Source organism: Ceratotherium simum, chromosome 12 (genome assembly GCF_057802395.1).
Source record: "Ceratotherium simum simum isolate JZ-2026a chromosome 12, ASM5780239v1, whole genome shotgun sequence".
In the NCBI taxonomy this organism is placed as follows: Eukaryota; Metazoa; Chordata; class Mammalia; order Perissodactyla; family Rhinocerotidae; genus Ceratotherium; species Ceratotherium simum.
In genome coordinates, this window is record NC_141911.1 from 70,613,349 (window position 1) to 70,634,796 (window position 21,448).

General features: G+C 46.5%; 1 protein-coding gene and 1 long non-coding RNA gene across 2 annotated transcripts in view; one reads left to right on the top strand and one right to left on the bottom strand.

The window, feature by feature from the left end:
* Positions 1-9,499, bottom strand: part of HADH (hydroxyacyl-CoA dehydrogenase) — a 40,264-nt gene extending 30,765 nt beyond the window's left edge. Inside the window, exon 1 of the mRNA XM_004426600.3 lies at positions 9,279-9,499. Within this exon, the coding sequence (XP_004426657.1) occupies positions 9,279-9,410 (132 nt within the window). The 5' untranslated portion in view covers positions 9,411-9,499. The remainder of the gene's footprint in view (positions 1-9,278) is intronic.
* Positions 9,500-9,660: 161 nt separating this feature from the next.
* On the top strand, positions 9,661-17,436 carry LOC147915880 (uncharacterized). Its single transcript, XR_015553848.1, has 3 exons — positions 9,661-11,049; positions 11,847-12,334; positions 15,774-17,436. It is a non-coding gene; the product is annotated as an uncharacterized LOC147915880 (long non-coding RNA).
* The last annotated feature ends 4,012 nt before the right edge of the window (positions 17,437-21,448 follow it).

A 21,448-nucleotide genomic window follows, 5' to 3' on the forward strand; every position in this document is an offset into this window, starting at 1 on the left:
ACCCAGAATAGTCAATTCATAGAGTCAGAAAGTAGAACGGTAGCTTCCAGGAGCTGGTGGGAGGAGACACGGGAAGTTACTGTTTAACGGGTATGGAGTTTCAGTTTTGCAAGATGAGTTTTTTTTCCTGTGGCTTTGAGCTGAGCACCATGCTGTCAGTCCGCTTTAGCACTTTTTTTTTTTTTTTTTTTGCAGGGGAAGATTTACCCTAAGCTAACATCTGTTGCCAGTCTTCCTCTTTTTTCCTTCCTTCCCCACCCCCCTCAAAGCCCCAGTTCATAGTTGTGTATAGTTGTAAGTTCTTCTGGTTCTTCCATGTGAGCCGCCGCAGCATGGCTACCGACAGACGAGTGGTGTGGTTCTGCGCCCAGGAACCGAACCCGGGCCGCTGAAGCAGAGCACTTGGAATTTGAACTGCTAGGCCACCAGGGCTAGCTCGCGAGGTGAGCTCTGAGGGGTGGTGGTGATGTTTCACCACAATGTGCATGTACTTAAATGCCACTGAACTGTACACTTAAAAAATGGTAAAAACTGGGGCCGGCCTGGTGGCGTAGCAGTTAAGTGTGCACGCTCTGCTTCAGCAGCCCAGGGTTCACAGGTTCGGATCCCGGGCGTGCACCAACGCGCTGCTTGTCAAGCCATGCTGTGGCGTCCCATATAAAGTAGAGGAAGATGGCCACAGATGCTAGCCCAGGGCCAATCTTCCTCAGCAAAAAAGAAGAGGATTGGCATCAGATGTTAGCTCAAGGCTGATCTCCTCACAAAACAAACAAAAAAATGGTTAAAATGATAAATTTTATGTTATGTATGTATATTTTACCACAATTAAAAACAAAAGCAAAGGGCCGGCCCCGTGGCTTAGCGGTTAAGTGCGTGCGCTCTGCTGCTGGCGGCCCGGGTTCGGATCCCGGCACGCACCAACACACCGCTTCTCTGGCCATGCTGAGGCCGAGTCCCACATACGGCAACTAGAAGGATGTGCAACTATGACATACAACTATCTACTGGGGCTTTGGGGGGAAAAAATAAGTAAATAAAAATCTTTAATAAAAAAAAAAAGCAAGCACCTAAAAAAAATAAAAAAAAAAAACAAAAACAAAAAAACTTTTGATCTAATCCAACACAACACTTTCATTTTACTGAGGAAAGAAACAGGAACTGAAGCAGAAAAATTAGTCACCTAAGATCACAAACAGGCACTAGTGTTCTACCTAAAATTTAATTCTGTAAAAGGTACTTCTGTCTATATGACTTACTCCCTCAAACTCTTCAGTGGCTCCCCGTGACCAGGGAACAAAACTTAAGTTCCTTCATATGACATGCAAAGCCCTCCTCCCCAGACACACTGCCCACTGCCGCCTGACCCCCCCACCCCCACAAGGCCCGTGGCTCCTCGCATCTGCCACGGCCTCGCACCTCCAGGCCTCTGCACTGTCCATGCCTTCTCCCCACCTTCAGCTCATTATCTAAGCCTGGGTATCACCTCCAGATCCTACGTAAGGTCATTTCCAGATCTTACACCCCAAGATCCTCTCGGCCCCAGGCTGGGTCTCCCCTCGCCCGGGCTCCTGTAACACCCCTGCAAACCCTGACCACTGCACCCACCCACCACACTGTGTTATGATCAGCTATGTAGGTGCCGTCTCCCCTACTGCAGGCCCCGGACTACACGTCATTCACCTTTGTCTTCTGAGTCCCTAGACCCCACCCGGCTGTGGTGGGCCCTGAGGAAACACTGACAGAACAAATACATCTGCTGGAAAAGCCAACATGAGTTTAGGTCTCCTGAAGGTCCAGGGCTCTTTTCATCCATGTAGCCGAGGGCCTCCCCTCACAGTGTGAAAATAATTACATTATTGAGGGCTCTCACTGAGAAACTTAGTTCCTGTGTCCTGGATGCAAGGAGACCAACCACACTCATTCTTCTCTAATGAAGCAACAATTGTACCCACATTATTCTCAACTTTCTGAGAAGGAGACGGTAGTGGAGGAGTGGACCACAAAAAGAAAGGACTTGTTTCCTCCTCCCACAGACAGCTGTTATTTTTACAATATATCAGGAGGACTCTTCAAGCACTAACTTGAGTGACCATAATTTAGATCAACCACTGAGAACTCTTGTTTTATATTACAGGGACCTACACACTGTAAGACCTTGAGGACAAGCAGTCTGCAATGGAAAAAATTTTATTTGAAGGCTATGTCCTCAGCTCCACGACTTCTCTAGCCTCGGTGGAAGGCAGGCTTAGCCAGAGAGAAATATTTTTAGACCAGGGTGCTTCAGAGCTGTAAAAATAGGCCAAGTGAACAGCACACTTGTCCAAGCCGCCGAGTACTCCAGCCGCAGGGCCAACTCAACATGCCAGGCAGAAGCACGCTCGATTCATATACGCTTGCAAACGTATCCCCAGATTTGAAGCAGCTTCTCTGAAGAACCTAACTTGAATGGTGAATTTGTGAGAACTCCATCCACAGTCCAGTGAGGTGTCCCATGTGCCCCTAACTACAGGAGGGCTGAGTTTCATCGTCACGCTCTCTCAGAAAAACTGCAGGGGCTGTGGCTTAGCGGTTAAGTTCAGTGCACTCCGCTTTGGTGGCCTGGGTTCAGTTCCTGGGCATGGACCTACACTCCTCATCAGCCATGCTGTGGTGGTGGCTCACATACAAACCAGAGGAAGACTGGCACAGATGTTAGCTCAGGGCAAATCTTCCTCAAGCAAAAAGAGGATTGGCACAAATGGGAGCTCAGGGTGAATCTTCTTCGGGGGAAAAAAAAAAGAAAGAAAGAATTGCAAAGTTGTGTGAGCTCCCTGACACACTGAATCCTGACCTCCTCCTGATCTGCAGAATGCATGCAGTGAGTCAGCTCTCCACGCTGACTGCGCCTTGGACACAGCTGTGCCTTTGCCTCAAGGCCTGGCTTTGGGATCGCATGACTGGATCTAGGGAGGAAAAAAGTCATAAATCAGCTGCATCTCTCAGAGCTGGCAACGCTGGGCTATGATGACCTCTGGCTGTGCAATACCCTGGACTAAGCCATCCGCAGAAGCTGTCTTCACCAACCTCAACAATCAGGAAAAGGCATTCTGATGAGGCTTTCAAACACCACCACCACCAAAGCCGGCTAGTTTATTCTTAAAACAGTTAAGTTCATTGGCTGGCCTCTTTTTTCAGACTTAGATATTTATATCTCAAAAAGTATTTCTAAAAAGCCAAGGAAATGGGCCTCCATTTTTAGACAAGAAGTCTGTTAAATTCACAATTTTTAAAAAAATTCAATAAACATCTGGGTTTGATAATGTAGGAAAAATAACTTCTCTCCCAGAACTCTCCCCTCCTTTCTCCCACAAATTCTGGAAAGGAGAAGTATAACCCAGTTATACTTAAGACCCTCTGAAAGATGTCACCATGATGGACACTTCTGAGTAGAGGAGAGAGACACCAATCCAACCCACTCTCTGAGAAGATAAACATGTCCATGTTTATCAGGATGAGAGGGTTTTTTTCTACCAGTTTTTACTGAAAAGGACCAATTAAAAGGCTCTCACGGGGCCGGCCCCATGACCTAGTGGTTAAGTTCTGCATGCTCCACTTTGGCGGCCCGGGTTCAGTTCCCAGGCACAGACCTACACCACTCGTCAGTGGCCATGCTGTGGCAGCGACCCACATACAAAATAGCCGAAGACTGGCACAGGTGTCAGCTCAGGGTGAATCTTCCTCAGTAAAAAAAAAAACAAAACAGACTCTCACAACAATGCAGGTATCAACGCCTGGTCCAGGAACCACAAAGGAAAGAGCAGGGAAAGAGCCCTCCTCAGAGGAGAGCCTAGAGCCTCTGCAGTATGGAGGAGACTGACTATGAATCCACCCGCAGACCCACGTGGCGGGAAGAACAACGATGGCAATGACAGAGGGAAGATGCTCTCTGGGAAAGCTGGAGGGGCACAGAGGGGAACAGGACGAATTAACTCAGTCTTGACAAGTGAGCCTGAGTCTATTGTGGGCAGAAAAATGGCAGCAGAGCATCCAGACGGAGATGACCAGCAGGTGACTCTAATTCTGAGCCCAGAGTGGGGGAGAGGTCAAGCTGACATCTGTGGATTCCAGACACCCACAAAGGATCCGCTTGCCCATGGAGGCCACACTAACCCCCACAAGACAGCAGAGGCCAGAGGTGCAGGCAGAATATAGTTTTCTCAGCCTCAGGGTCTCTGGCCAGCAGAACAGGAGTTGAGAGACCTGAGTTTCAGCCCCAGCTCTGCCTCTGACCCCTGACCCCAATTGCCATCTCTGCAGGAGTGATTATTATAATGGTCATGTGAAATGACAGAAACATCAAAGTACTCTGAACGCAATAAAGTGTCACATTTGTAGAGTGTTTCTTAAGTGCTAGGCTCTGTTGAACCTGAACACATAATACCCAAAAGCACATAAACAGAACATTAAGATTATCTTTCTCAACAACCCACACAATTAGTCTTAAAACCTTTAGAACTGTTTGAACTCCCCATATCTCCCTATCAAACATCTTCAAAGCCAGTTAGGAGAATCTAAAATAAGAGAAGTCGTCCCTAGATTAGATCTGATGGATCTACATTTACTGAACAGTCTCCACTGAGCACGCTAGACAACTCTGAGGCCTTAGCTCCTTGAACCTCACAATACCGCGAGGCAGGTACCATCACTCCCAAATTAGGAAAGAGGCAGAGGGGAGTTCAGTGACAGGCCCAAGGTTCCCATAGTCTGGAGAAGGGCTGACACGTCTATCCTTTCCACTTTCAAGGGTTGGACCATACTCACCAGAAACTATCACATCGCATCACTAGGTAACCCAGGGGAGACAAAGAATAGAGAGCAGGGCGTGATGTTCCTGGTCCCAGGAGAGCCAGGCAGGGAGGGGGTGCCCAAGGCAGACACGGGTAGAAGAGAGAAGGAGAAGGAAGGAAATTAGAAACTCGAGCAAAGGGCAGGCAGCAGCGAGGCTGGACCTAGGACCTGGTGGAAAAAACCCACAACCTGACCAAGGTGCCACTTCCACTCTACAACGCCCAAACGTATTCCACGGCATCCTTTCCTTGCCTGTCAGCCCTACCTCTCGTGCAGCATCTGCCGCCCCAGCCCAAGAGCAATGGCCACTCTGCTGACAGAGGCTGGTGTCACAGTCCCAGCGCATCACAAGATCAGAGGGGAACCCAGGAGAGAAGCCAGCAGCAACACCAGACACAACGGAAGAACTTCCTGACAACCACGACTGCACACCCCTGTTAACACCTGGGAACAGAAACACTCCCTGCAGGCAGGACAGTCAAAGGAGAGCTCCAGACTGCGCCGTCTCCTGTGATCCTGGAACTTCCCCCAGGCCACTGCAGTTTTCAAGCAAACTTCAACAGAGACGTACTCACTGTAGCAACAGAAAAGAAGAAAGCTGAACAATACAAAGTGACTCCGACCACTCTCCTCCTTGGCACCAGGGATTCAGAGTTGGGGGCTGGAGAAGATGTGGGTGAACAAATTCAGTGGCTGGGGAGAAAAGAAGCTTTCGGGTCCACCTGAGTCCTCACCAAGCAAAGTAACACAAATGTCGGGGCGATGTCCGTCTGTAGCTTAGAATGTACCCCCCCAACACACACACTTCTGAGTTCTCCCCAGAAGAAATGTGCACTTTTTGCCTCTTAAGAGGGACACACACACAGAAGCTTTGGGTGAGAAGAACCCAGCCCCAACCCCCTTCAAGACACAAACTCGCTCACTTCCTCACAGAAGTGTGTGTAGTGCACTAAAGGAGGGCTGTACAGAGAGCCCGGAGAGATCCAGCCCTGAAATGCCACCAGGGAGCTATGGGCTCCTCACCAGGAACTTAAGGAAAGCTCCGGGCTCTCTGGGCTCCCCAGACGAGAAAGGCAATGCACTGACCACAGCTCAGAGAGGACTCAGTCTACAAACTGAAGAAACGCACAGCCAGCAGCTTTCTTCCTATAAAGCAGAAAACAGCCTGTCCCCCCTCACGGGTCATTTAATTCTATCAACTTCCTTGCCGGCCTAAGTACCAGGCTGAAGATAAACCGGTAATCAGAACCAAGGCAGAAGTGCATAATTATGCCCACATAATGGGCAAACACACAAAACGAGTTAACCTGACTTAAATATTAACCTGCAGTCTAAGGGATTTTTTTAATGTAAAACAAACAAAAGAAATGACAGGCCAAGTGGACACTCCTGGGGAACACAAATGCACACACGGCCTGCGCTCTGACCAAATGTAACTCAGCACAGGCCTCCCTTAAATTGCTTAATTGCTTGAGAAAAGTGTCAGGCTCCCACGAAATCTATTCAAATTTTTTTCATCCTGCTCAGCACGAACTGGAACGTATGGCAAAACGATAAATTAAAAAAAATTAAAACTGTAAACAGTACTACAGATTAAAATTAAAACTACAGTCATGCACCACATGACGATTCAGTCAAGGACAGACCACATATACGACAGTGGTCCCATAATGTTAGTACCATATAACCTAGGTGTGTAGCAGGCTGCACCATCTAGGTGTAAGTACACTCTATGGTGTTTGCACAAGGAGGAAACCACCTAACGACGCATTTCTCAGAAAGTGTCCCGGGGTTGTTAATGAGCCATGACTATAGTTAGAGTTCAGGAGAGTGAAGATAAGCACATAACTTAGATGCCCGCCTGTGCTTGTGTCTTTAAGGCTTTACTGAGGATTTACAACGGGGAGGGGGGGGATAAAAAGCGCCTTCCCTCTTTTCCAAGGTCCCTGAACAAACTGCGGTATCAACTGGCATGTGCCTCCAAGATTAAGCGAAATGCAACAGAATCACGACCACTATTTTCCATCTAAACACGACAGGCCCACCTCAGCAGCAACGATCAGAGATGGAGTGGATATGAGGGCAGAAGGACAAAAGGCAAGGAGAACTGCAAGACGATAATAATCACAGAGGCAGCTAAGGATGTGTGAGCCCTTACTAGGAGCCAGACACAGTGCCTGACATGTGCTAGTTCATTCATCCTCTCCGCATCCTGCGAGGTGAGTACCAGTGTCAGCCCTACTCTAGAGATGAGGAAAGCAAGGCTTTCCCATGTCAACACAGCCAGCATGAGGCAGAGCCAGCACACAGGCCACCCAATCCCCACAGTGAACCGGAGACAATCTACACTCAAAACACATCGACTAATTAGTTGGTGGCACTCAATAAGCAAAACGGATTTACTCTGTGCAAAAGCTATAGGTCAAGGAACATCAGAATGAGGCAATACTCCTAGAACTGCATGCTGCAGGGCAGAGAGCAAAAACCCGTCAGCTAAACCACTGAAAACATCCCCGAAACCAACCAGCTGGCTGACAGCGGCACACAACTTTCTGCAGGAAAGCATGGTCCCCTCCACAGGATCAGAGCTGTCACCTAAAGTGGCTGAGGCTCTTTTAAGCCTCGTTATCTAATGATGGAACTACTGTTCCTTATGACTGTCCACTATTTAGACTTCAGGTCTTCAACAACTTTTAGAATGAAAGTTCCATTATGTTTCCAACCTATGGGGTAAATAACTCTTTTTCCCCCTGAAATTTGAAAAGGGACTCCCTTGTCCAACTACTTAAAGTTTTGATCTATAAGGCTGTGTTCCCATCAATGTCAATCATTTCTCCTCCCTCCTTCTCAGATGAAAGCTCCCATACTGTACCCATAATTTAAGGTGCTACCTCTGTGCCTTTTCACGCAACATAACACCCTTTTTCATAGTATCCAATAATGGATACAGCATTCCAAGTTCTGAGCTATCTGATTTTGTACAAGAGTCGAGGTGATGCTTTCTACCCAGTTTCTACCTAGTTTCTACTCCTTTTCCACTGAAGTCTTCAAGATGTGGTCCTCAACCATTTCTGCACCCACTTCCTATACTGTATTGGAGGCTAAAGGCCCTAATACCTTGTCAGCAAGATGTTGTTTAAATGTTTTTAAACAAATACCTTATTTGATACCTGCCCACAACAAATCTCACTCTCACAGCCTTCAGAGATTTTGGTGGAGCAGGGGGACATAAGCAAGGGGATAGCACTCAAGCTAAACTGTCTCTGAGGACCACGTAATACAATATGTGGAACTTTAGGTTAAAGGGATTTACTCCTCCTCATGTACACCACAGATTATGGGGACACCATAACCTAGCAGCCAGGGCAACCACACAATAAAAAGGGCAAGGTATGTCCAAAAATATGATCTCAGAAGAAAGAAATGGAGACTGTAGGAAGTCAGACCGATAAAACGGTAATAAAATATAGATCTTAGGAGAAAATGCAATCAAATTATGTTGCAAAAAATTTGCAGTGAGGGGAAAACTAAGATGTATAATACTAGTAAAAGACTTTTTAAAAAAAGCCAGCGTGGAAGCGTCGAGCTAGTTGGAAACACACACTGAGAAAACTAAACTCTTCATGACTGTGGCCACTGCACTTGAGCCCTCCCCTAAGAAAAATCAGGTAAGCGCCCCCAACAATACAAGTCTTAAAGGGCTCAAATACTAAGAATACAATCAGCTAAGATATGAAAACCTCTCCAACAGGAGCTGGAATGTAACCGCTAAAAGTCAGTCAATGAAATGCAAGTATCCCAGTACCCAGGTAATCAAATGCACAATGACCCTGAACCACAGCCCAGCTGGACCGGGGCAGAGTCCTGCAGACTAGACTCCCCCGGGCCGCAGCCCTTTATCTGCACCCCCGCCCCGCCCCCAGCGCCTAAGCCGCGCAGCTCCGGCACAAAGGGCACGACGTCAAAGGTCGCCCACGCGCTGCAGCTGGCGGGGTCCCAGGACCTCCCAAGCTCTAATCAGGAAACTTTACAAAGTGCTGCAAAAGTGATAACTGCGTAACCCAGCAAGCAAAGGAAACCCATGGCGAGAAGACAGGAGACGGCTCAGGGGAGCAGTAGCCGCTCCGACAACGACTGCAGAATTACAAAAACGGATCAAACGACAGCTGATGGCGGTCCCGGTCCTGGAAGCCAGCGGGGCGGAGGGCGAGCGGCCGCTCCACTTGTGCACAGGCACGCTCTCTCCTCCCCACCGCCCGGTCCCAAGTGCATGCCCGACCGAGCAGGGACCGCCGTCGGGCCCGGGGGCGGCTCGTCCCGGGCCCCGGGGGCCGGACTCCAGACGTCCACCGCGGGCAGGCGGGCGGCGCTGCCCCGGCCCGCGCACGCGGCCCCTCGGCGCCCCAGCCCAGACGCGCGGCACGGAGCGGGGCGCTGCGGCCGGCGCTCACCTGCGCGATGCCCGCGCCCATCAGCCCGCCGCCGATGACCGTCACGTGCTTGACCATGATCTTCTTGGCGGCGGCCGAGGCGGCGGCCGAGGAGGACGCGGCGCGCACGAACTGCCTGGTGACGAAAGCCATGGTGCGGAAGCGGCGACGGCAACCACGCGCGCGGAGACGGGTCCGGGACCCAGCGCGCGCAGCTCGGACCTCTGGGGGCTGAGGCCTGGGCGCCCGCCGCCCGTGCCCCGGCGTCGCCGTGACGTCATCGACGGCGGGGCGGGGACTCGTGGCGCGCTCCGCCCATTGGCCCAGGACGGTCCCGCCCCCGCGGCCCTGGCGTCGCAGTGACGTCATCGACGGCGAGGGGCGGGACTCGGCGCGCTCCGCCCATTGGCCATGGCGGTTCCCCGCGGGCCCGCGTGGGAGCTCCGGAGCGCGGCGTGGGGCGACGTGGGCCGGCGGCCGCCCCTTGCGCCGGGGAGCGGGCTGGTTGTTCGCGGGAGAAGGTCCGTGGCCGGGCGGGGCGAGTGTCAACGGAGGGCGGCCGTCCCTCGGAGAAGCCGGGCCCCGTGTACGATGGAGACGTGGAGTTGCCTGTTACGTCCTGGCCGTGATGCTCGTGCACGTGTCGGCGCCGAATAAATATGGGCTCTTGGCTGCGGTGATCAGACCCAAAATGAGCACCCTGAGTTCACGTCGCTGAATACCCGAGTCTGGGGATTTTCTTAAACCGGTGCATATGAATTGTTTCTGTTACAACAGAAGGAAACAAACTGCCCACGCTCAAAACGTGCGGTGACCAGGAGTCCTGGTGCATAGATGAGGCCCAGGGCATGGAGAGGGGGTGACCTTGAGTCTCCCGTGCAGCTCCATGCAGTGGACTTATGACCACTCAAGGTCGAAGAGCCACCTTTGTGGAGGAACTGATAATAGAAGCATGGGAAAGGGCTCTCTTTCTTTTTTGTTCATTATTTTTGTGTGTGTGTGTAAGGAAGATCAGCCCTGAGCTAACATTCATGCTAATCCTCTTTTTGCTGAGGAAGACTGGCTCTGAGCTGAGGAAGACTCTTCTGAGGAGGAGCCAATCCTCCTCCTTTTTTTTTTCCTCCCCCGGAAAGCCCCAGTAGATAGTTGTATGTCATAGTTGCACATCCTTCTGGTTGCTGTATGTGGGGGGCAGCCTCAGCATGGCCAGAGAAGCGGTGCGTTGGTGTGCGCCAGGATCCGAACCCCAGGCTGCCAGCAGCGGAGGGCACACACTTAACTGCTAAGCCACGGGCTGGCCCCAGGGCTGTCTTTCAAGTAATGCAAGATTTGATACCAACCAGGCCAATCTTCTGTGAATAATCCCTGGTTACTGTACCTTAGTGATACAGAATTATTTACTTAATTTTTAAATATGTAACAAGGACCCACAAACTCACCATCCAAACAAGAGTCAGCCTCCCCCATTGGAAGTAACCATTGTAGTGAATCCTCTGTTCACCATTCCTTTGCTTTGGTCTCTTTTTTATATCTAATTCCATAAAAATACGGGGGAAGCCTATTGCTGAGCATTCGTTGGGCTTGGGACAATACTAAGAAGATCCTACTGCCTGAGGAGACAGTGTTACATCCAAATAATTAAACTTAATGGGGTGCTAGAATGTAGCGCATGCAAACACCCATGGGACCAGAAATGGAAAGGGAAGATCACACAGAGAAACCTCTTAACTTGAAGCATGAGTCAATTTATGAGAAAAAGAGAATTCTAGGAGAGGAAGCAGCACATGCAAAGGTAGAAACATAAGAAAATATTGCTATGAGAAAAGGGGGAGGAATCAGGTGTAGTTAGAGGTGAAGCTAGGATGGTAGATTAGGAGAGTGCACGAGTGATTCTCTGGGTGGATTTTAACTTTTTATTCTCATTTATGAGTTGTGTCTAATGCAAGGCCAAGCATATTCTAATGAGAGTTCTGGATAGGCAGACAATTCATCTACCCTCTAGGTCTTTCTGGCTGGTCTAAGAATTAAGTTGACCGTGAGACAGAATAACAGAAGAAAATGAAGCAAAGTTTAATAACATGTATACATGAGAGAAACCCAGGAAAACTGAGTAACTCACCAAAATGGCCAAAGCCACTACCTTAAATACCATCTTCAGCTAAAGACAAAGGGAGTCCTTGGGGGTAGTGGTTTGGTGTTTCAAAGGGGAAGAAGGCAATTTATGTGGAGATGGGAAAGCAAATGTTTGATAAACAAATGTTTGCTGGGCCATCCATAGACAATATGACCAGAGAGAGAAGGAGAGAACTTTGATAAAAATGGGCTTAGCAAGGATCCTCCCAGTCTAGCATACTCAGAATTATCTATGGTGATGGGGACAGGCCTTCTGTCTTAAATTCTTATAGGCAGTTAGAGGGAAGGTCAAAGTTTCTTTCAGTCATTTGTCCTTAAGAATAATCAAGCCAAAGAGAGACATTTTGGGGTGGCTCATTCTTATCCCCTACAGAGTGTAGTCACAATAAATTTTTTCGAATGTAAAACAGTGCCTGAGTATGGTACATTTTCAGATCTGTGATTTGTTTTCCTCAGAAAAGAAAGAATAACCGTGCCCTGTTCCTTAGCGACTCTCAAATCTGAGGCCATCTGTGCTGTGTGAAAGGACGATGTAAAGAAGGGAGCACTGGAGTGAGCGAGGAGGCCTGGCTCCATCCCTGGTGAGCAGTGTGACATCTGCAGACACTTCCCCTCCCTGCGCTCCAGTGTCCTTGTCTCAGAAGAAGTGGTTGGACAGATGACTTTCCAGCTGTTCCAGTTTACAGCCTCCTGAAGCCGGAGGCTGCCCTGCCCCTGCTCCTGCCCAGGGCAAAGAACAATAGAATCGTTCTTCTTTCGCCAGGACTACGAGTCTCCCCAGTGTGGCGTCCAGTGATGGTTTCTGTGGTTTCTGCCTGCGCCTTCCCCCTGTCCTTGGGGTCATGCTTCATTCTCTCTGCAGAAAGAGTGGAAGACTGGAGAGCATGCCCCAGTCACTGACTCAACGCAGAGACAGCAAAGAGAGGGCTGGCACAGGGAATGGAGTAAGTAATGACTGCTTTCATTTTTGTCTCATAAATGGATTATTGTAATACTTGAAGAGTAGATATTGAAGCAGCACTATTTGAACATATACATGGTGGCGGGTTCTTGGAGCGGCAGAGGCAGGGAGTGCAGTGGGGCTCTGCCTCCAGAGGTGGACAGAAAGTATCAGAGCCTTCCTGTCCCCCTGCTGTGTGGAGTAGGCAGGCAGAGAGTGCCTAGCTGACACTGTCTTCACACTGTCGTGCGATGGACACAGTGACCCAGAACAGGGTGTGGTAACAACCGGGGGTGCTAATGGGGTCAGGATTCACTGAGTAAGGTGGAATTTTCCTTCTGTTGTGAGAAATCAATGATTTCTGGCTTACTGAGGAAAGAGTGAAAAATTCATGCTGCCTCTCCTGTTTTGTTGAGCAATTTTTAGATTTCATATGGCAGACAACTGGACACTGTGGCTGCTCGGGATGGCACAACAGCAAAGTCTAGAAAGGTCAACCAAAAGCTACCTACTGCAAAATTAATGAGGGTTGACATTGCCACACTTGTTAGAAGTGTTTTCAAGGAAATAAGCATGATTTGCATGATCAAGACACATAGTGAGTTTGAGAAGGGCAGTTATGTACTTGTATATCCTACTGAAACATGCTCTCAGAGTGATTTCTAAAACATATAAGGCAAAATCACTAATAACACTGAACAATTTTAGGAATAATTTTATCTTCTTAAGCTTTTAGAAAAAAGCTTATCATGGCAGACTTTAGATATGTCTCCTGGCTTTTAGGCTAACAGTCATCCCCATACCAGCTGCTCTCTCCCTCCATTTTCTCCTCTACTTGGAAAATTCATTAGATCCTCACAATAACCCTATTTGGTGGGTACTGAGGGTACCCCTCTTTTACAGGTAGGGAAACTGAGGCCCAGAGAGGTTCAGAAACTTAGCCAGGGTCACACATGAATGGCACGGGCAGAATTCAACCCCTGGACAGCATGTTTCACCTCTCTTCATAGCAACCCTAAGGCCACTCCCCTTATCCTCCTCTAAAGGTGAAGAAACTGGGATTCCAAGCAGTTAAATCATTTATTAAATGTAACTCACCTAAGAACTGGCCAGGCTCAGATCTGAGCCCGCTCTGACCTCAAGGTTCCAGCTCTTTTCCTAAGTCTATACTCCTTAGAAAGTACCCCTGCTACTAGTCGAAAGCAAAATTGCAGGGTGGTCTCCAGTGAACATTGTATGTCTAGGCTTGGAGCTTTCACTGTTGCACTAATATCATCATAAAGGTTAAGCAGATTAACTCATTGGGCATTCTTGCTAATAAACCCCAGAACTGCAGGTGTCACACAGTGATCCCCAGTGTTCACACCTGAAGACGCTGTAAGAGCCAGGGGTCTTAGACCCCTGGTCTCGCATGTGACCTCGTTTCTCAAACACAAACCTCCATTTCTAATTGTCTGCTGATCGCGTCTCCTCGGAGACCCCTCAGCTGCTTCAAATGTAACTTATCAAAATTTAACCTATTTCCCACCTCCCCAAAGGCTTCCGCCTCTGCTTGTGCTCGCTGTCTCCGTTCAGTGAGCCAGCCACGCATTCTCTGCTCCTTGGCCCGCACCACCTCGTCCCACTCCAGTGGGTCCAATGCCTGGATTCCACCTGAGGAGCGGCACCCTCCTCCCTTACCCCCCACCCCTGATTGTTGGCATTTTGTTCAAGCCTGGACCTCCCAGGCGAGCTGCTCCCTCCTGCTGCGAGGCTGTGAGTGATGTCTCCAGCTCACACTTCACCTTTGATTTCTCACGTTATAAATGGGAGCCCTGCACTCCGCTCCTTTTAAAAACTTTTTCCTCAAGAAAAGACCATACTTCTGAGTCCTGGCCCCAGCATTCTGAACCCATCTGTTTCCTTCTACTCCTTCACAAGTACCTTACTAGCCACGAAGAACCAAAGTCGCTTGTCCTAACTTCTGAGTTATTTTTCATAAAGATCTCAATTGCTAGTTTATTTATGAATGAGTTAAAGGCTATAATTTTTTACTATAATGTGATATTGTTTGACTATAATTCTCAGACATTTTCAGAGCCCAACGTTTAGAAGAAGGAGACTGACAGTGACTCCCTGTTTTATTTTTAAAAGTAAAATCATTGATTTTGGAAATAACAAGTTCTTCATTGTTTTATGTGAGCAAGAAACATGATTCTAGGTGCTGGAAAAATCGGAGGTGCCTAGAATATGGTCTTTGCCCTTCAAGGGCTCATAATTTAGGAGGAATACACATGGAAATATGGCATGACAGCAGTGTTGTAAGCGCTTTCCAAAGGGGCATGTGGGGGCTGGGGGTGGGAATCGGGGTGGGGAGGTGGTCACAAGGATTTAATGAATGCTCAATTTGCCAGACTCTGTGCTAAGCATTTCACATGTATTTTCTCATCCACTCGCATCAGTCTCATGGGGGATGTCACTATTTTTATCCTCATTTTGCATATGGGCAACTGAGGCTCGGAGAGGAAGACCGCTGCCTGAGGTCTGATGGGGGCAGTATAGAGCCCGTCGTGAACCCAGGTCTACCTGAGCGCGGAGTTGTTGCTCTTACTCTGTGTGCTCAGCTACTTCATCACGATGGAGATACTATAGCAGAGTGGTGAGGATGACTAGAACGTTTTCAAGCAGAAAAGAGTGACAAGGACATTCCAGACAGAGAGAAAAATGTATATGTATATGTAGACTGTGAAGGAACCGAGGATAGAGAGTGGTCTGGAAAGACAATTACTGTAGAATAGCCAAAGCACAGGGCTCCTCTGGGTGAATGAGGATGAAATTGGGAAGGTAGGCAGGGGCCAGATCAGGGTAGACCTTTTTATGAGAGTCATGGTCACAATTACTTTTAATTTTGTTTTCAATTTTTTATTTATAAATAATTGCAAACTTATAGAAAAGTTGCAAGAATAAGAATAGTGCAAAGAAACCTATATACACCTTACCCATATTTACCTATTGTCCACATTTTACTGCATTTGCCTTATCAATTGTTTTATCTTATTCTCTATATCTATTTATATTTATCTATAGTAGATAAGAGATATGTAATATATATATATAGAGAGAGATAATTTCTGAACCATTTGAGAGTAAGTTACACACATCATGGTCCTTTACTATAATATTTCAGTGTGTATTTCCTAAAAGTTGGATGATTCCCTTACATAACCACAGTAATTATCGACTGTAGTAAATTTAATATTGATACAACACTTCTATCTAATTGATCACCTGTATTCCAGTTTAGTTAATGGACCCAATAAAGTCCTTTATGGATTTTTTTTCCTTCCAGTATTGAATCCAGCCTAGGGGTGGGTATGGCAGTTAGTTGCCATGTCTCTCTCTCTCTTTTTTAAATAACAGCTTTATTGAGGTTTTAGTTAATTTGTTTTTATTTTTATGTTTAGGCACTGGCTTTTTCATGAACATTGTGTACAAGGAAACTATATAAAGGACTTAAATATCCTTGGAAGAGATCTTTCAAAAACTATAATTGACAAATCACCAGGAGCCTCTGAGTATCAGGTGGGAAGGGGGTTGGTAAACAAACTCAGATTGAAAAAATACAGTGAGAGCAAATGCTGCCCAACATGATGTGATGGGAGAGGAACAGATTTTCACTGGTGGAATTTCCCTCTTTAGGGTCATCTTTTAGAATTAGAAATGCCAAACTGGTATATTCCTTTTGGAAAATTTTCTTTTAAATGAAGCACGACGTAATTGAAGAAAAATCTGAGTATAAATCTGAAGAAAAAGGAACTATAAAATACATGTCATTTAATAGCATTCTTACCAGCTGTTACGTTAGTAATTTAATCATAAACATGTTGGAGAATTATGAATGGCTTCACAATGTTCTTCTGGTCTGTTTGATTTGACATTCTGAAATATTTTCTTAGACTATTTCGTCAATATATTTGTACTCTTTTTGTCAATGTTTTTTTGAAATATAACTAGAGATGAGCCATCCTTGCAAGATATATTTTACATTATGAATGTGTTCATGTGATGTGTCTGTGATTTGTTTCACAATAAATCAGTGCAGAATGGGGATCGTGGAAAGTGGGTTGGGTGTAGATCAAACAAAATTTGCCCTTAACTTCTGTATGTGTTTGAAAATGCCCCAAATAAAAAGAAAAACGGGAAAACTCCTTATGGTATTGAAATGTGTTCAGTATTGGACACTAATTTTATTTGCTTGCATTTTGAAATAAGTTTTTAAGAATTTGTCCTTGGTTCGTAGATAAAATCATTTCAATTATCCTTCATCTCAAACATAACGTTTGGCCTAAATGTTAAAGATATTTTATCCTAGAGATTATTTATTAGGAAACAAACATGGTTTGCGTGCTTGTTTTCAGACTCCTCTTCAATGAAATACCATTGAGTCAACTTGTTATGTTCCTAGTATGTTTCAGGTTATCATGCTAGTTGTTGGGAATGAGATTTATTTTATATATCATAAGATTCACCCATTTCAAGTGTGCAATTCAATGATTTTTACCAAATGGTGCAACCATCACTATAAATCATTTTTAAAACATTTTCATGCCCCCTGTAAGATCCCTAATGTCCGTTTAGAGTTAATCCCCATTCCCACTCCCAGCTCTAGGCAATTGCTCATCCACTTTCCATCTCTATAGAGTTACCTTTTGTAAATAATTCATGTAAATGGAGTCACATCGTGTGTAGTCTCTCTTAGCATGATGTTTTTAACTGTGGTTTATCCATGGTTTATCCTTGGCGTACCACGTTTTAGTAGTTTGTTCCTTTTCACCATCGAATAGTATCTTGTATGGATCTACCACATTGTGTCTATTCAGTCACTAGTTCATAGATATTTACGTTGTTTCCAGTTTGTTATGAATGCAGCTGCTATGAACATTCACAGGCAAGTCTTTGTGTGGACGTGTGTTTTCATTTCTCTTAGGCAGACACCTGGGAGTGGGATTGCTGGAGGTATGGTAGTTTTATGTTTAACTTTTTGAGAAACCACCAAACCGATTCCGGTGACTACACCATTTTATGTAACCACCGTCGATATGTAAGGGTTCCCGTTCCTCCACATCTTCACCAACACTTATTTTCTGTCTTGTGTGAAATGTTATTTTCACTCTAGTGTGAAATGGTATATCCATGGTTTTATTTTGGATTTCCCTAATTACTAATGATGTTGAGCATCTTTTCGTGTGGTTATTAGCCACTTATGTATCTTCTTTGTTAAAATGTCTGTTCATACATTTTGCCCACTTTTTAATTGGTTTTATTATCAGTATGGATTCGTGAATTCATAATCTTTCCAAAGGTGTATAATTCATTACTGTATTTCATTATTTTGATGTTCAAATTATTCCAGATTTGGCCTGAGGGAACCCCTTCAAGATGGCTCCCTGTGGCATTCTCCCTTTGTCTTCTCAACCATTTTCTCACTTTTTGGCACACAAGGCTCATCTTGTACCTACTCTGCCCTAGCTCTGGAAACTGCCATTTTGTGAGAAGCCCTGGTCGCTTCTAGTGTAAATGATAATAAAGACCAAGGTCTGAGCACAACTGCACTTTAAAGAGATTACTCTGGAAGCTGTGTGAAGGATATATTGGTTCTCTGTTGCTGTGTGACAAATTCCCGTAAAACTTGGTGGCTGAAAAAAACAGTCACGGTTTGTGTGGGTCAGGGAATCAGGAGCAGGTTAGCTGGGTGGTTGTAGCTAACAGTTCTTCATTTAAGGCTGCCGTCATCTGAAGGCTTGACTGGGACAGGAGTATCTGTTTCCAAGAGGACTCACTCACATGGCTGTCAGCAGGATGTGCCAGGTTCTTGCTGGCTGTTAGCAGGAGGCCTCAGTTCCTTGCCACATGGGCAGGCTGCTTGTGTGCCCTCACAACATGGCAGCTGGCTTCTGGAGCAGGTGATCCAAAAGAGAGTAAGGCAGAAGCCACAAGGCTTTTTATGACCTAGCTCCAAAACTTGCACACCATCATTCCCCCAATAGCCTGGTAGTCACACAAGTCAGCTGTATTCAGTGTGGGAGGGAACTACACACAGAGTCATTAGGGGCATCTTGGACTCTGGCTACCACACTATCCAGAGGTCATAAAGATACTTTGCTATGTTATTTTTAGAAGATTTCTTGTTTTATGTTTCACATTGAGGTCTGCCACCCATCTGAATTGTTTTTTGTATATGGTGTGAGGTAAGGAGTTGAGGTTCATTTATTCCTACGTTGATGTCCAACTGATGCAGCAGCAGTGACTGAAAAATCCACCCATTCCCCCACCATGTTACAGTGGTATCTTTGTCACAAATCAGGTGCCCTTCTAGATGTGGGTCCACTCCACTGGTCTGTTTGACTTTGTGCCAATAGCACACTGTCTTGCTTACTAAGCTTCATAAGGAGACTTCACATCTGATAGCATGATTGTTCGGGCTGTTCTTGGCCCTTTGCTTTTACAAATAGATTTTATTTAGCCTCGGCCACTTTTGTAACTACTGATGCTTAGGCCTGACCCTGGTTACGATTCTGATTTAATTGGTCTAGGGTGGAGCCTGGGCATCAGTATTTTTATCAAGCTCCCTGGTGAGTCTAAAATACGGCCAGAGCTGGTGGCGCAAGTGGTTAAGTGCGCGCGCTCTGCTGTGGCGGCCCGGATTCGCTGGTTCGGATCCCGGGCGCGCATACACACAGCTTGGCAAGCCATGCTGTGGCAGCGTCCCATATAAAGTGGAGGAAGATGGGCACGGATGTTAGCCCAGGGCCAGTCTTCCTCAGCAAAAAGAGAGGAGGATTGGCAGATGTTAGCACAAGGCTGATCTTCCTCACACACACACACAAAAAAACCGTGGCTTAGAGGTTAAGTGTGTGCGCTCTGCTACTGGCGGCTCGGGTTTGGATCCCGGGCGCGTATCAACGCACCGCTTCTCCGGCCATGCTGAGGCCACGTTCCCACATACAGCAACTATAAGGATGTGCAACTATGACATACAACTATCTACTGGGGCTTTGGGGCAAAAAGGGGGAGGATTGGCAATAGATGTTAGCTCAGGGCCGGTCTTCCTCAGCAAAAAGAGGAGGATTAGCATGGATGTTAGCTCAGGGCTGATCTTCCTCACAAATAATAAATAAATAAATAAATAAATAAATAAATAAATAAATAAATAAATAAATAAATAAATAAATAAAATAAAATACGGCCAGAGTTGAACCACTGACCTAGTTGAATTTTATTCTGCGATAGCAGGGGATATCAAGGCCCAAAGAAGTTGAGTGCTCGCCAAAGGTTACACAGAGAAGGCGGTTGCAGAACCAGGGCTTTGCTCCAGGTGCCGTTTTCCAGTTCAGTCCTCCTTCCCTCATCTGTATTTACTCCTGGATATGCCACTGTAGACGAGGAGCAGAAAAGCAGGGAGGAGACAGATGTCCAGTGATGTCCCAACTCCCTCCACCTGGGAGCTGCAGAGGGGACAAAGGGGATATTAGGTTATTAGTTCATGGACACAACCCAGATGCTCAATGTGGGAGGCTGTAACGGTGGAATAGGAAAGCTATGCAGAAACCTGGGAGAGCATCTCTCCAAATCTTTGACAGATGAGGCAACTGAGGCCCAGAGAGGTCATCTGGCCAGTTGCTGGCAGGGGCAGAACTTGGGACTGAAGTGTGCCTCGCTCCTGGTCCAGTCCTCATTATCCCACTGTCTTCTGCCCAGCTCCACACACCTGAGGCAGCAGCACTCACCACCTGCCTGAGCTCTCCTCCCTAGGAGTTTCTGTTTGAATTACCTGGAAGGAGCAAGGCCTCATTGTTTTCCATACAATTACATTTCTCACTCACAGAGCAGAGAGAATGTACCACTTATACAGCTAAAGGGTATTCAACCGATCCCAGGCCCCAGAGAAAATATCTTTAACTTCCGATGTAACTCTTAAGATTTTTAATGCGAAGATCTTTATTCTTCCGCAATCAAGCAGCAAAGAGCTTTTCAAAACACGGTTTATAGAGTGCTTAAAATCTGATGGTGGTAGCACTTTTTAAAGAATTTTCCTTAGGCTTTTTTTTTTTTTTTTACTTTTATTAAAAGTGTACAGGGAAGGAACTACAAGCGTAGCTTTTCATTTAGGCCAAATTCTTCATCTTAAAGTTTTTAACAGAGCTTGGTATATACTAGCCATTGAACATAGTTCTTAATGAATAGCTTAAAATAGGTGAATACTTGAAAACAATACCATTTAGCTTAGCTGCTGGAAACAATAGGAAGTAGGAATCCTACCTTTGGTTTTAGGTAGGTCCTTAAAATTTGGCATTTGCTCCCATTTTCCTTTGTCCATATGGTGAATCGGACCAGGTGTCAGAACATGTACGTTCTAGTTCTGGGTCCACGAGCCCTTGGGCTGGTCATTTCACTTCTGATCCCTCCATCTCCTCATCTGTTAGACTAAATTACATCATCTCTACACTTCCTTTTAGCTCTAAAATTCTGTAACTTATAAACCCTAGCCTATCATAATTTTAGACTAAAAAAATTAGACAAATTGGACTTCATCAAAATTAAAAACTTGTGCATCACTGGGCGCCTCTGGCCAGAGGTGGAGGAGGTGGTGGAAACTGAGGGTTTAAATAAACAGGTAATGTAGAAAGTGAGGAGGGCAGTGGAGGAAATCAGCTGGATGACGGGATTAAGGAGTGTCTCAGCCCTTTCGGGCTGCTGTAACAAAAATACCACAGACTGGCCATCTTAAATAACAGAAATTGACTTCTCACAGTCCTGGAGGCTGGAAGTCTGAAATCAAGGTGCCGGCAGATTGAGTGTCTGACGAGAGCCTACTTCCCGGTCATGGGGGGCTGTCTTCACGTTGCATTCTCACATGGCAGGAGGGGTGAGGGAGCTCTCTGGGGTCTCTTTTCTAAGGGCCCTACTCCCATTCATGGGGCTCCACTCCCATGACATGATCACCTCCCAAAGGTCCCGCCTCCAAATACCATCACACTGGGGACTAGGTTTCAATAAATGAATTCGAGGGGGACACAAACGTTCAGTCCATAGCAGGGAGTTCTCGGGAAAGGCCGCCCTGAGGAGGTGACCTCTGAGC